The following is a 13,941-nucleotide window of genomic DNA, read 5'->3' as shown; positions in this document are numbered from 1 at the left end:
CAACCCCCGCGCCGTCCCTGAGTCACCGCCGCGGGGTCCCTGCGGCCGAGAACCTTCCCAGAACGGGTGGCGAAGCCTTCCCGGGGTTTTGGGGAGGGGGATAAAGGGTGGTGAGCCCCCTGGACGTGGGATGGAGGGTGCTCGTCGCCACCGCAGCCACAGTGGAAGGAGAGATTTGGGATTTGGGCACTGCTTGGGGGGTGGGAAAGGCCTTGTGGGGGAACCCTCATGTGTGGGTGGGGTCCCTGTGGGGCAGAATCACCCTTTGGAAGAGCACCCCGAGATGTGGGGTCGCGGTGAGAAGGGAAACCAGGGGGGAACACATGGAGAGGGATGATGGGTGGGTGTGTCATGAGCTTCCCGGGCTCGGCCGGTCCCTGTCCCGCACCTCGGGGCGCCCGCGGCTCCTTCGCAGGGCCGGCTCCGAGCTCGGCCGAGCGCTAATTACAGGGCTGGTGCAACCTGATCTCCGGGGGGAGGAACAGCCCCCTGTGCCCAGACGGCCCCGGGGCACCCCCAGGGCCGCGACCCTGCTCGGCCGGGCGGGTCCGACCGGCCCTTCCCGGCGCCGCCTCCGCCTGCCCGGCGTGGATGGGAATCCCTGCGGTTCCCGTCCCGCTGGAAAAGGGGCTCTGCTCCCAGCCGGAGGTGCCCGCAGCTTTTTCCAGGCTGGGCACAGGGCGCTGCTCCCCACCACCCTCTTGGGAATGGAGTGCTGAGGACTGGAAAATCCTGCCCTGGCCTGGCTGAGTCCCCATTCCGGGACAAAATTCCCAGGGCTGGAAAAGCCTGGAATGTTAGCAGGGTACATTTATATGTGCCTGTGCCTGCCAAAGGAGCCCTGGCCACCCCCACTGGTCTTAGGGCAGGGATGGGGATGCCAGGGATGATTTCCCATTCCCAAAACTATTTCCCACTCCCATCATGTTTCCCCATGCCCAATGCTGATCTCCCATTCCAATGATTTCCCATTTGGGTGATTTCCCATCACCTCCAAGATTTCTTTCCCCCACCATGATTTCCCATCCCCACCATGATTTCCCATCCCCACCATGATTTCCCTGCCCATGATCATTTCCTACTCCAATGATTTCCCATTCCCGTAACTTTCCATCCTCATCAAGATTTCTCAACCCCTCAATGACTTCCCATCTCCAAGATGATTTCCCATTCCAATGATTTTCTGTCCCCACCACAATTTCTTATCCCCACAATGATTCCCAGTCCCAACGTGATTTCCCGTTCCCACCAAGATTTCCCATTCCCACCAAGATTTCCCATTCCCACCAAGATTTCCCATCCTCACCATCATTTCTCAATCTCACAATGATTTTCCATCCCCACCATCACTTCCAGTTCCATGATGATTTCCCAACCCCACCCTCATTTCCCATTCCCACCTTTATTTCCCATTCCCACCCTCATTTCCCATTCCCACCCTCATTTCCCATTCCCACCATGATTTCCCATTCCCACCATGATTTCCCATTCCCACCATGATTTCCCACCCCCACCCTCATTTCCCATTCCCACCCTCATTTCCCACCCCCACCCTCATTTCCCATTCCCACCTTTATTTCCCATTCCCACCCTCATTTCCCATTCCCACCTTTATTTCCCATTCCCACCCTTATTTCCCATTCCCACCCTCATTTCCCACCCCCACCCTCATTTCCCATTCCCACCCTCATTTCCCATCCCAACAATCTCCCACCCCAGCAATGACATTTCTGTGGGGCTGTGATTTCCCTGCCCACAAGGGGTGGGGTGGCACCAGGACCCTGCCATGCCACATGTCTGTGCTGCCCCATCCTGCCCCACTGGTGGGATGGGATGATTTTGGGGATACTTTTGGGTGTTTTTTGTCTTCCCTCTTCCTGCCCCAAGAGACAACTGGTGCTCCCAGTAGCTGTGGCCATGATGGGGCGTCCGTGGGGTGGCCCTTTGTGGGGGTCCCCAGGGGGTGCTGGTGGGATTTGCTCCTGGTGAGTGGGGGTGCTGGAACTGGAGCTGTGGGTACTGGGAATGAGGGGAGATGCTGATTTGGGGGATACTGGTGCCAGGATGGGGTAGGGGATGCCAATAGTGGGAGTGCCAGTGCCAGCATGGAGTGGGGGTGGCAGTACTGAGGGTACTGGGATGGTGGTACCGGTACTGGTGCAGGGTGGGACTGCCAGTCCTGGGGTTGTGATGCTGCTGTTGGGGTGCACTGGGGTGTTGGGACTGGGGCAGTGATGCTGGACCAGCACAGAGACTGGCACTGGGACAGTGATGCTGGACCAGCACAGAGACTGGCACTGGGACAGTGAGGTTGGGACCAGCACAGAGACTGGCACTGGGACAGTGATGCTGGACCAGCACAGAGACTGGCACTGGGACAGTGAGGTTGGGACCAGCACAGAGACTGGCACTGGGACAGTGAGGTTGGGACCAGCACAGAGACTGGCACTGGGACAGTGGTGCTGGACCGGCACAGAGACTGGCACTGGGACAGTGATGCTGGACCGGCACAGAGACTGGCACTGGGACAGTGATGCTGGGACCGGCACAGAGACTGGCACTGGGACAGTGATGCTGGTACTGGGGTGGTGACATTGCTACTGGGGCAGTGACACTGGTCCTGCTCCTGGTCCTGGTCCTGCTCCTGGTCCTGGTCCTGGTCCTGATCCTGATCCTGGTCTTGGTCCTGATCCTGATTCTGATCTTGATCCTGATCCTGGTCCTGCTCCTGCTCCTGCTCCTACTCCTGCTCCTGGTCCTGGTCCTGCTTCTGGTCCTGATCCTGGTCTTGATACTGATCCTGGTCCTGATCTTGGTCCTGATCCTGATCCTGGTCCTGGTCCTGATCTTGGTCCTGATCCTGATCCTGATCCTGATCCTGGTCCTGATCCTGATCTTGGTCCTGCTCCTGGTCCTGGTCCTGGTCTTGGTCCTGCTCCTGCTCCTGCTCCTGCTCCTGCTCCTGCTCCTGCTCCTGATCGTGATCCTGATCTTGGTCCTGCTCCTGGTCCTGGTCCTGGTCTTGGTCCTGCTCCTACTCCTACTCCTACTCCTGCTCCTGCTCCTCCTGGTCCTGATCGTGATCCTGATCTTGGTCCTGCTCCTGCTCCTGGTCCTGGTCTTGGTCCTGCTCCTACTCCTACTCCTACTCCTACTCCTACTCCTGCTCCTGCTCCTGCTCCTGGTCCTGCTCCTGCTCCTGCTCCTGCTCCTGCTCCCGATCCCGATCCTGATCCTGCTCCCGATCCTGATCCTGGTCCCGATCCCTCTCCCGTCCCTGGACTGTCGTTCCCACTCGTGACCTCCAGGCGGCGACAGAGCCGCGCAGCGCTGGGGGGCGTGGCCCACAGTTGTGGGTGTGGTCTCGTGACAGATGGGCGTGGCCTCATCCGTGTGGGCGGTGTCTCCATGAGGGGCGTGGCCTCCAGAGTGGGCGTGGCCTGGCGGGTCCTCGCGGGGCCGGGGCGGAGGGAGGCCGGAACCGGAAGCGGAAGTGACGTGTCGCTGTCGGAGCCATGGCGGGCAAAGGGTCTTCCCGTGTCCCCGAGCGGTGAGCGCGGCCCGGCCGGGGCTGGGGGAACACGGGGGGGTCCCGGAGGGTCCCGGGGCAGCCCCGCGCGCGGGAGGGACCGGCCGGGCCCCGGGAGCGGCGGCGCCGCTGCGAGGCCCCGTCACGGGGGGCGTGGGGAGGAGCTGGGGGGCTCTGAGTGTGAGGGGGCGCTTGAGGGACCCTGTCAGGGTCTGGGGGGAGCTTGAGGGGCCCTGTCGGGGTCTGGGGGGAGCTTGAGGGGCCCTGTCGGGGTCTGGGGGGAGCTTGAGGGGCCCTGTCGGGGTCTGGGGGGAGTTTGAGGGACCCTGTCAGGGTCTGGGGGGAGCTTGAGGGGCCCTGTCGGGGTCTGGGGGGAGCTTGAGGGGCCCTGTCGGGATCTGGGGGGAGCTCGAGGGACCCTGTCGGGATCTGGGGGGAGCTTGAGGGGCCCTGTCGGAGTCTGGGGGGAGCTCGAGGGACCCTGTCAGGGTCTGGGGGGAGCTCGAGGGACCCTGTCAGAGTCTGCGGGGAGTTTGAGGGGCCCTGTCGGGATCTGGGGGGAGCTCGAGGGGCCCTGTCGGGATCTGGGGGGAGCTCGAGGGGCCCTGTCGGGGTCTGGGGGGAGCTTGAGGGGCCCTGTCGGGATCTGGGGGGAGCTTGAGGGGCCCTGTCGGGGTCTGGGGGGAGTTTGAGGGGCCCTGTCGGGATCTGGGGGGAGCTTGAGGGGCCCTGTCAGGATCTGGGGTGGGCTGAGAGTCCCTGTCAGGGTCTGTGGAGGAGTTTGAGGGTCCCTGTTACGGTCTGAGGGGGAGTTTGAGGGTCCCTGTCGGGCTCTGGGCGGGGGGGAGCTTGAAGTTCCCTGTCGGGGTCTGGGGGGGGAGTTTGAGGGTCCCCGTCAGGGTTTGGGGGGGGCTGAGGGTCCCTGTCAGGGTCTGGGGAGGGGGTTGAGGGTCCCTGTCAGGGTCTGGGGGGAGTTTGAAGGTCCCAGAGGTGGTTTGAGGTTCCCTGGTCCTGGAGAGGTTTTGGGGGTCTCTGGGGGAGGGGTTTGAGGGTCCTGGGACAGGGGAGGGTGGAGAGGCCCCAGGCCAGGGGGGTTTGGGGGTCCTGGGTTTGAAGGTCTGGGGGGTTTGAGGGTCCCTGGGCAAGAAGAGATTGAGGGTCCTCAGGTGTGGAGAATTGGAGTGTCCTCAAACCAGGGGAGGGTTTGGGGGTCTCCAGATCCAGGGAGGGGGTGGTTTGGGGGTCCCCAGGTTTGGGAGATGTTGAGGGTCCCCAGCCCAGGGGGGGTTTGAGTGTCCCCAGCCCAGGGGGGGTTTGAGTGTCCCCAGCCCAGGGGGGGTTTGAGTGTCCCCAGCCCAGGGGGGTTTGAGGGTCCCCAGCCCAGGGGGGTATGTTGAGGGTCCCCAGCCCAGGGGGGGTTTGAGTGTCCCCAGCCCAGGGGGGGTTTGAGTGTCCCCAGCCCAGGGGGGTTTGAGTGTCCCCAGCCCAGGGGGGGTTTGAGTGTCCCCAGCCCAGGGGGGGTTTGAGGGTCCCCAGCCCAGGGGGGGTTTGAGGGTCCCCAGCCCAGGGGGGTTTGAGTGTCCCCGAGCCTGGGGGGTTTGAGGGTCCCCAGCCCAGGGGGGTTTGAGGGTCCCCAGCCCAGGGGGGGTTTGAGGGTCCCCAGCTCAGGGGGGTTTGAGGGTCCCCGAGCCTGGGGGGTTTGAGGGTCCCCAGCCCAGGGGGGTTTGAGGGTCCCCAGCCCAGGGGTATGTTGAGAGTCCCCGAGCCTGGGGGGTTTGAGTGTCCCCAGCCCAGGGGGGGTTTGAGGGTCCCCAGCCCAGGGGGGGTTTGAGGGTCCCCAGCCCAGGGGGGTTTGAGGGTCCCCAGCCCAGGGGGGTATGTTGAGTGTCCCCAGCCCAGGGGGGTATGTTGAGGGTCCCCAACCCAGGGGGGTATGTTGAGGGTCCCCAGCCCAGGGGGGTTTGAGGGTCCCCAGCCCAGGGGGGTATGTTGAGGGTCCCCAGCCCAGGGGGGTATGTTGAGGGTCCCCAGCCCAGGGGGGTATGTTGAGGGTCCCCAGCCCAGGGGGGTTTGAGTGTCCCAGGTGTGGGGTCTGTGCCCAGTTTACCCCCCGTGCCCCTCTGCAGGTGGACTGAGTACATCCCCCTGGGCAGGAGGATGCCAGGAACACGGTTCATCGCCTTCAAGGTGCCCCTGAAGAAGGTGAGGGACCCCCAGGGCCCTGGGGGGTGGGGTGGGGGAGCAGCCATGGGGAGGGGTCACCTGGTGGAGCTTTAGGGGGGGAGTTCTCTCAAATGGGACATTTGGGGCTTGGGAGTGGGGAGGGAGAGCCAGGCTGGGGGGGCTGAGGGAGCTGGGGGGGGCTCAGGGGGGGGAAAGGAGGCTCAGGGGGGACCTTCTGCCTCTCTGAACCCCCTGCCAGGGGGGGATTGGGCTCTGCCCCAGGAACAGGACAGGGAATGGCCTCAGGCTGGGCCAGGGCAGGGGCAGGGGGATATTGGGGAAATTCCTGCATGGAATTTCCAACTGGCACAGGAGTGGAGTGCCCATCCCTGGGGGCACTGAACATCCCTGTGGGGACATGGGCAGTGGTGGCCTTGGCAGTGCTGGGGAACAAGGGGACTCCATGACCTTAGAGGGCTTTTCCACCCTAAACCATTCCATGATTCCATGAGAAACATCCCGCCAGTTTGGTCGGGCTCTGCCCCAGGAACAGGGACAGGAGAGGGAATGGCCTCAGGCTGTGCCAAGGGATGTTCAGGCTGGACCCTGGGGAAATTCCTGCATGGAAAGGGCTGCCCAGCTGGCACAGGAGTGAGTGCCCATCCCTGGGGACACTGAACATCCCTGTGGAGGTGGCACTTGGGGACATGGGCAGTGGTGGCCTTGGCTGTGACCTCAGAGAGCTTTTCCAACTCAACCAAGCCCAGGGATCTGTTCCATCACTCCATGACTTGCTGTCCCAACCCCCCTGAACTCAGGGAGTGGCTCCATGGGATGGAATTCCTTCATGGGAAGGGTTAAACGCTGGCACTGCCCAGGGAGGGTTGGAGTGCCCACCCCTGGGGGGGCCCAGGGAACACCTGGAGGTGGCACTCAGAGCTCTGGGCTGGGCACAGGGTGGGGTTTGTGATCCTGGAGGTCCTTCCCAGCCTGAGTCAGTCTGACATTCCGTGTGTTTGAGCCACAGACCTGTTTGTTTACAGAGACCTTCAGTGTCTGGGGCTGTTTCCCATCCAGTCCCACAGCACTGAGGGCTGAGCCTGTCCCTGCCCAAGGCAGGGGGAGCCACTGGGGCAGCTCTCAGGGCCCCTCCACCCCAAACCCCTCCCTGACTGCCCCATAACCCACCTGCCTCAGCCTCTGAGTCCTTCTCCCCAGTCCTTGGCACGTTCTGGAGCCTTTTCCCACCCCCCAGTTTAATGTCTGCTCCTCAACATGGTTTCCCCTCAGAGTTTTGACAGGAATCTTCCTCCAGAGGAGAGGTTTTCCCCTCGAGACCTGCTCAGGAAGATCAAGGAGAGGAAGGAGGAGCTGGGGCTGATCATCGACCTCACCTACACCAGGCGCTACTACGGGCCAGAGGTTGGTGTGGGGGCCCAGCTGGGCTTCCCATGGCATCCCCTTGGGCACTGGGGGGCACTGGGGGGCACTGAGAGGGCACCAGGAGGCACTGGGAGGGCACCAGGAGGCTCTGGGAGGCACTGAGGGGCACTGGGAAGCACTGGGGGGCACTGAGGGGCACTGGGTGACACAGGGTGACACTGGGGGGCACTGGGTGACACAGGGTGACTCTGGGGGGCACTGGGAAGCACTGAGGGGGCACTGGGAGGCACTGAGGGGCACTGAGGGGCACTGAGGGATGCTGGGAGGCATTGGGGGGCACTGGGCGACGCTGGGGGGCACTGAGGGACGCTGGGAGGCACTGGGGGGCAGTGGGAGGCACTGAGGGTCACTGGGAGGCACTGTGGAGGCACTGTGAGTCACTGGGGGGGCACTGGGGCGAGGAACTGGGGGGCACTGAGCATCACTGGGAGGCACTGTGGGTGCACTGGGAGGCACTGGGGGGCACTGGGAAGCACTGGGAGGGAGGAACTGGGGGGCACTGAGGGACACTGGAAGGCACTGGGAAGCACTGGGGGGGAGGAACTGGGGGGCACTGAGGGACACTGGGAGGCACTGTGGGTGCACTGGGAGTCACTGGGGAGTCACTGGGGGGCACTGTGGGGGCACTGGGTGACACAGGGTGACACTGGGGGGCACTGGGTGACACAGGGTGACTCTGGGGGGCACTGGGAAGCACTGAGGGGGCACTGGGAGGCACTGAGGGGCACTGAGGGGCACTGAGGGATGCTGGGAGGCATTGGGGGGCACTGGGCGACGCTGGGGGGCACTGAGGGACGCTGGGAGGCACTGGGGGGCAGTGGGAGGCACTGAGGGACACTGGGAGGCACTGTGGAGGCACTGGGGGGCACTGAGAGGCACTGGGGGGGCACTGGGATTCACTGGGGGGGCACTGGGAGGCACGGGGGGCACTGGGAGACACTGGGAGGCACTGAGGGACACTGGGAGACACTGGGGGGGCACTGGGGCGAGGAACTGGGGGGCACTGAGCATCACTGGGAGGCACTGAGGAACACTGGGAGGGCACTGAGGGACACTGGGAGGGCACTGGGAGTCACTGGGAGGCACTGAGGGTCACTGGGAGGCACTGTGGGGGCACTGTGAGTCACTGGGGGGGCACTGGGGCGAGGAACTGGGGGGCACTGAGCATCACTGGGAGGCACTGTGGGTGCACTGGGAGGCACTGGGGGGCACTGGGAAGCACTGGGAGGGAGGAACTGGGGGGCACTGAGGGACACTGGAAGGCACTGGGAAGCACTGGGGGGGAGGAACTGGGGGGCACTGAGGGACACTGGGAGGCACTGTGGGTGCACTGGGAGTCACTGGGGAGTCACTGGGGGGCACTGTGGGGGCACTGGGAGGCACTGGGATGAGGAACTGGGGGGCACTGAGGGGCACTGGGGGGGAGGAACTGGGGGGCACTGAGGGACACTGGAAGGCACTGTGGGTGCACTGGGAGTCACTGGGGGGCACTGGGGGGCACTGGAGCCTTGGCAGGGGAGGGAGGGGCCGGGGGGGTCTCTGTCCTGGCTCAGCTCCCCCCTGGGGTCTCCAACCCCAGAGCTGGTTTGCTGGGCTGTGCTGAGTGAGGAGCTGATTGCAGACAGCTCTGGGGGTGTGGATGATTCCTTGGGAAACTGTTCCAGCCTCCCCAGGGAGGAAGGAGAGGCAGGAAAAAGTCTGGAATGTTGGTGCCATGTCAAGGGGCTGAAGCACAAGTTTTCTGACCTAGAACTGTGTTGCTGCTGGTTTGGGCTCGTTGAAAGTCTCACCTTTTGGCTTTTGGTTCCTTAATGAACAAGGATCCTTGTGGGATTTTGGGGAATCTTGGACTGTGTCTCTTGCAGGAGCTCCCAGCCACGCTCTGCTACTCCAAAATCCTGACCATGGGCCACGAAATCCCAAACAAAGAGACCATTTTTCGGTTCAAATGTGTCGTGAAGAAGTTTTTGAGAGACAACAAAGACAATGGTGAGTGTGGAATTCTCTGTTTTACTGTTACTGGGATGGGCCAGTGGTGCTTTAATGAACAGCAGGAATTCCTTCCCCTTCCCTTGGCACGGGAATGTCCAGGGGTTTGTTATGGGGCAGGAATTCCTGTTGGCTCTGCCAATCCAGGCCAGGCTGGATGGGGTTGGAGCAGCCAGGGTGTCCCTGCCCAGGGCAGGGGCTTCAAGGTCCTTCCCAACCCAAACCATCCCAGAATTCTGGGATAATTTGTCAGGGATTGGAGCTTTGACTGAGTTTTAGATGTAGGACTGTGCAGATGAGTTGCCAGAATTAATGAGTTCTGTTAATGAGTTCTATCTAATTAGCCATTGGGTTTAGTCTGGGGGGTCTGATGGAGGGTCTGATGGATGGATGGGCTTGTCCTGGGGGGATTTTGGGGAAGGGGCCCCTGACCAGCCCCTGGCTCTGTGTGTTCCAGATAAACTCATTGGGGTTCACTGCACTCATGGCCTGAACAGAACTGGATACCTGGTGTGCAGGTGAGCTGTCCCTGGCAAAGGGCTGAGCTGTCCCTGGCAAAGGGCTGAGCTGTCCCTGGCAAAGGGCTGAGTTGTCCCTGGCAAAGGGCTGAGTTGTCCCTGGCAAAGGGCTGAGTTGTCCCTGGCAAAGGGCTGAGTTGTCCCTGGCAAAGGGGTGGCATTTCCAGGAGGAATCAGAGCCCAGGGAATGGAGCTGAGTGATCTGTGCAATTCCAGCTTCACCTTTCATTAGGGGCACCTTTATCCCCAGTTTCAGCAGGGCAGGTGCTGACACTCCAATCTGACACTTAAAAGCTCCACAAACTTCCCAGTTTTTTCCTGTTTGAGTCACCACCAGCCTGTGGATGGTTAATTGTGTTTAATTGGTGTTTTCCTTCTCTGCTGAGGTACCTGATTGATGTGGAGGGCATGGAGCCCAACGCTGCAATAGAGTGTGAGTGTCTGTTCCTGCTGGGCTGTGGAATGTTCAGTGGGATTTGGGATGGCACAGGGAGGGAGCTGTGCCTGCCTGAAGGGGTTCAAACCCTCCTGAACCCCAAAGGTGACACTGGCCAGGGTGTTGTTGTGACTCTGCCCTGTCCCTCTGCAGTGTTCAACAAATCCCGAGGGCATCCCATAGAGAGAACCAACTACATCCAGGATCTCCAGGAGAGAGCTGGGAAAAAGTGAGTCCTGCTGTGTCCAGAAGGGAGGGATGGCACCTGGGAATGCTGCTGGGAAGGAGCAGGATAAGCCTGGGTGGCTGCAGGAAGGGAGGGGGGAAGGTGGGAGCACAGGACAAGGGGGAAGGGATTCCTCCCTGGGAGGGCTGGGCTGGGATTCCCAGAGAAGCTGTGGCTGCCCCATCCCTGGGAGTGCCCAAGGCCAGGCTGGAGCCCCCTGGGACAGTGGGAGGTGTCCCTGGGACAGTGGGAGGTGTCCCTGCCCAGGGCAGGGGTGGCACTGGGTGACCTTCAAGGTCCCTCCATCCCAGCCCATTCCAGGGCTCCTGCCCATCCCTGGCAGCTCCAGCTCCGTCCCACCAGCAGCTCTGGGGGTCTCAGCCCCTCCTCAGCTCCAGCCCAGAGGCAGCTGAAAGACTTGGGGTTCAACTGGCACTGGGATGGATTTCAACTGGCAGGGAGTGGGGTGAGGTGGGATATTGGGAAGGGATTGTTGGCTGGGAGGGTGGGGAAGCCCCAGCACAGGTTGCTCAAGGAGACCTGAGAGCCCCTTCCAGGGCCTAAAGGGGCTCCAGGAGAGCTGGAGAGGGACTGGGGACAAGGGATGGAGGGACAGGACACAGGGAATGGCTCCTACTGGAAAAGTGATTTAGGTGGATATTGGGAAGGAATTCTTGGCTGTGAGGGTGGGAAAGGGCTGGGCTGGAATTCCCAGAGAAGCTGTGGCTGCCTCATCCCTGGGAGTGTTCAAGGCCAGGCTGGAGCCCCCTGGGACAGTGGGAGGTGTCCCTGCCCAGGGCAGGGGGTGGAATGAGATGATCTTCAAGGTCCCTTCCAACCCAAACCATTCTGGGATTCTCTAACTGGTTTTAAGGATCCTTTTCTTTCCCTTTTTCCCTTTGTCCCTCCCTTTCCTGGGTGGGCAGTGGCACACAGGGGTGGGTTTGGGTGTGGAGGAGCTGCTGTGATCCCTCTGTGGGCGTTGTGTGGGCACAGAGCACATGGAATCTCTTCCAGGAACTGTGGCCTGCAGAGTTTGGGCTCAGGCCCCCTCAGGGCAAAGGACAGTGCCCCAGCAAGGCCCCAGAAGCAGATGGTGGAGCACCACCCACACTGCTCTGCCCAGACCCCCTTGGCAGTGCCCAGGTAGGTGTTTGCCCCTCTCCCCTGTGCCCTCAGCTGAGCAGCCCAACACGGAGCTGCTCCCTTGGGTTTGAACACCTCCAGCTGGGGGTTTAGGAGGTGCAGCTCACACAAGACCCACCCACTGCTTTGGGTGGGCAAAACCTCCTGGAGGCTTGTGCAGAGCCTGAATATCAATGTTCCTGTGCCTCTGGAGGTGTGGGATGGCATCCAGCCAGGGCTGCAGCAGCTTCCCAGCGGGGCTGGAATGTTCTCCAGGCCGAGATGTTCCTGGGACTGAAGGATTTTGAGTCAGGTGCCCCAGGAGGCAGCTCCTCCCTGAGAGTGCAGTGGAGCATTCCCTGTTCCTGGGCTCAGCAGGGCACGGGGAGTGAGGGAAGGAGCTTCCCCTGGTCCTGGGGGGCACATTCCAGCTGGGATGTGACTGTGGCTGTGTGGGAGCTCCAGATCCACGTCAGGGATGTGTGGAAGCCCCAGATGCACGTCAGGGACATGTGGGAGCTCCAAATCCATGTCAGAGACATGTGGGAGCTCCAAATCCATGTCAGAGACATGTGGGAGCTCCAAATCCATGTCAGAGACATGTGGGAGCTCCAGATCCACGTCAGGGACATGTGTGGGAGCTCCAAATCCATGTCAGGGATGTGTGGAAGCCCCAGATGCACGTCAGGGACGTGTGGGAGCTCCAAATCCATGTCAGGGATGTGTGGAAGCCCCAGATGCACGTCAGGGACGTGTGGGAGCTCCAAAACCACATCAGGGTTTTGGAACTTCAGATCTTCAGATCCACATCAGGAACATGTGTGGGATCTCCAAATCCTTGTCAGGGTCATGTGGGATCTCCAAATCCACATCAGGACATGTGGGAGCTCCAAGTCTGTGTCAGGGACATGAGGGAGCTCCAGATCCACGTCAGGGACATGTGTAGGATCTCCAAATCCTTGTCAGGGATATGTGGGATCTCCAAATCCACATCAGGACATGTGGGAGCTCCAAATCCACGTCAGGGACACATTTGGTCTCCCTGGTGGTGCCAGGACAGAGATTCCCATGCTGTGCTCAGCCAGGCTGGGAGCTGCCGAGCTGGGTGTCCCTCTTGGCAGCCCCTCCATGCAGAACAGGGGCTGATCCCGGCTTTCCCTTCCCAGGAGCACCGGCATTCCCAAGAGGAAGCCCCGAGCCCCGGAGCAGGGCCGGCCGCTCAGCCTGGCCCCGGGGAACTGCTGGGAGGCACCAGCCAAGGGACTGTCCTTGCCCCAGCCCCGACCCGGCCCCACCCCGGGCAGGAGGCGCCGCCACCGGCGCAGGAAACCCGCGCCAGACCAGCCGGGAATGTCGTGACAGAGCTCCGGGGATGTCGCGACAGAGTTCCAGGAATAACGTGTCGGAACTCCAGGAATTATGTGCTGGAGCTCCAGCGATGTGTGGCACCCCCTGGGGCGCCGATGAGGTGCCAGGACTGCCAATCAGGCTTAACAAAGCTCGGCTTTTTAATTGGATCTGCTCCCCCAGCCCGGGGGCATCTCCCGGGAAGGTTCTGCAGCCCGGGGGGATGTGGAGGAGAAACGTGGACTCGGGGCTGGGATGGTCCCGGTAAAACATCCTCAGCCTTCAGCAGAAAGGGCTTCTCGCGCTTCCCTGACGGGAGAAACTGGGATTTGGGCTGGAAAATACAGGATTTGGGGGTTTCTGCTTGTCACACAGTGTTTGGTGCAGTAAATCCCTGCGGGGTGGGGAGCCGGGGGGGGCATTCCATGGGATGGGGTGAGGAGGGGCAGTTTGGGGCGAGAAGGGGCAGTTTGGGGTGAGAAGGGGCAGTTTGGGGTGAGAAGGGGCAGTCTGGGGGAGAGAAGGGGCAGTTTGGGGTGAGAAGGGGCAGTTTGGGGTGAGAAGGGGCAGTTTGGGGCAAGAAGGGGCAGTTTGGGGTGAGAAGGGGCAGTTTGGGGCGAGAAGGGGCAGTTTGGGGGAGAGAAGGGGCAGTTTGGGGCGAGAAGGGGCAGTTTGGGGGAGAGAAGGGGCAGTTTGGGGGAGAGAAGGGGCAGTTTGGGGCGAGAAGGGGCAGTTTGGGGTGAGAAGGGGCAGTTTGGGGCGAGAAGGGGCAGTCTGGGGGGGAGAAGGGGCAGTCTGGGGCGAGAAGGGGCAGTTTGGGGGGGAGAAGGGGCAGTCTGGGGCGAGAAGGGGCAGTTTGGGGGGGAGAAGGGGCAGTTTGGGGTGAGAAGGGGCAGTTTGGGGGGGAGAAGGGGCAGTTTGGGGGGGAGAAGGGGCAGTTTGGGGGGGAGAAGGGGCAGTTTGGGGGAGAGAAGGGGCAGTTTGGGGGGGAGAAGGGGCAGTTTGGGGTGAGAAGGGGCAGTTTGGGGGGGAGAAGGGGCAGTCTGGGGGGGAGAAGGGGCAGTTTGGGGGGAGAAGGGGCAGTTTGGGGGGGAGAAGGGGCAGTTTGGGGTGAGAAGGGGCAGTTTGGGGGGAGAAGGGGTAGGTTTGGGTGCGAAGGGGCAGT

At 62.0% G+C, this 13,941-nt stretch overlaps 1 protein-coding gene across 1 annotated transcript; it reads left to right on the top strand.

Annotated features, from left to right (window-relative positions):
• The first annotated feature begins 3,470 nt into the window (after positions 1-3,470).
• Positions 3,471-13,140, top strand: DUSP11 (dual specificity phosphatase 11). Its single transcript, XM_071579117.1, has 9 exons — positions 3,471-3,550; positions 5,656-5,731; positions 6,983-7,114; positions 9,001-9,124; positions 9,582-9,642; positions 10,029-10,075; positions 10,232-10,307; positions 11,322-11,450; positions 12,596-13,140. Exons 1-9 carry the CDS (start codon positions 3,516-3,518, stop codon positions 12,786-12,788), a joined length of 873 nt encoding a protein of 290 aa, XP_071435218.1. The 5' UTR covers positions 3,471-3,515; the 3' UTR covers positions 12,789-13,140.
• Positions 13,141-13,941: the final 801 nt, after the last annotated feature.

The sequence above is a fragment of the Pithys albifrons genome, chromosome 29, assembly GCF_047495875.1.
Source record: "Pithys albifrons albifrons isolate INPA30051 chromosome 29, PitAlb_v1, whole genome shotgun sequence".
Lineage (NCBI taxonomy): Eukaryota > Metazoa > Chordata > Aves > Passeriformes > Thamnophilidae > Pithys > Pithys albifrons.
This window is presented reverse-complemented; position numbering and strand designations above follow the sequence as displayed.

Coding starts and splice junctions, on each gene's coding strand:
- DUSP11 (XM_071579117.1), top strand. CDS start 3,516: ATGGCGGGCAAAGGGTCTTCCCGTGTCCCCGAGCG. Junction 5,732..6,982: donor TCAAGGTGCCCCTGAAGAAG/GTGAGGGACCCC, acceptor GTTTCCCCTCAG/AGTTTTGACAGGAATCTTCC. Junction 7,115..9,000: donor GGCGCTACTACGGGCCAGAG/GTTGGTGTGGGG, acceptor TGTCTCTTGCAG/GAGCTCCCAGCCACGCTCTG.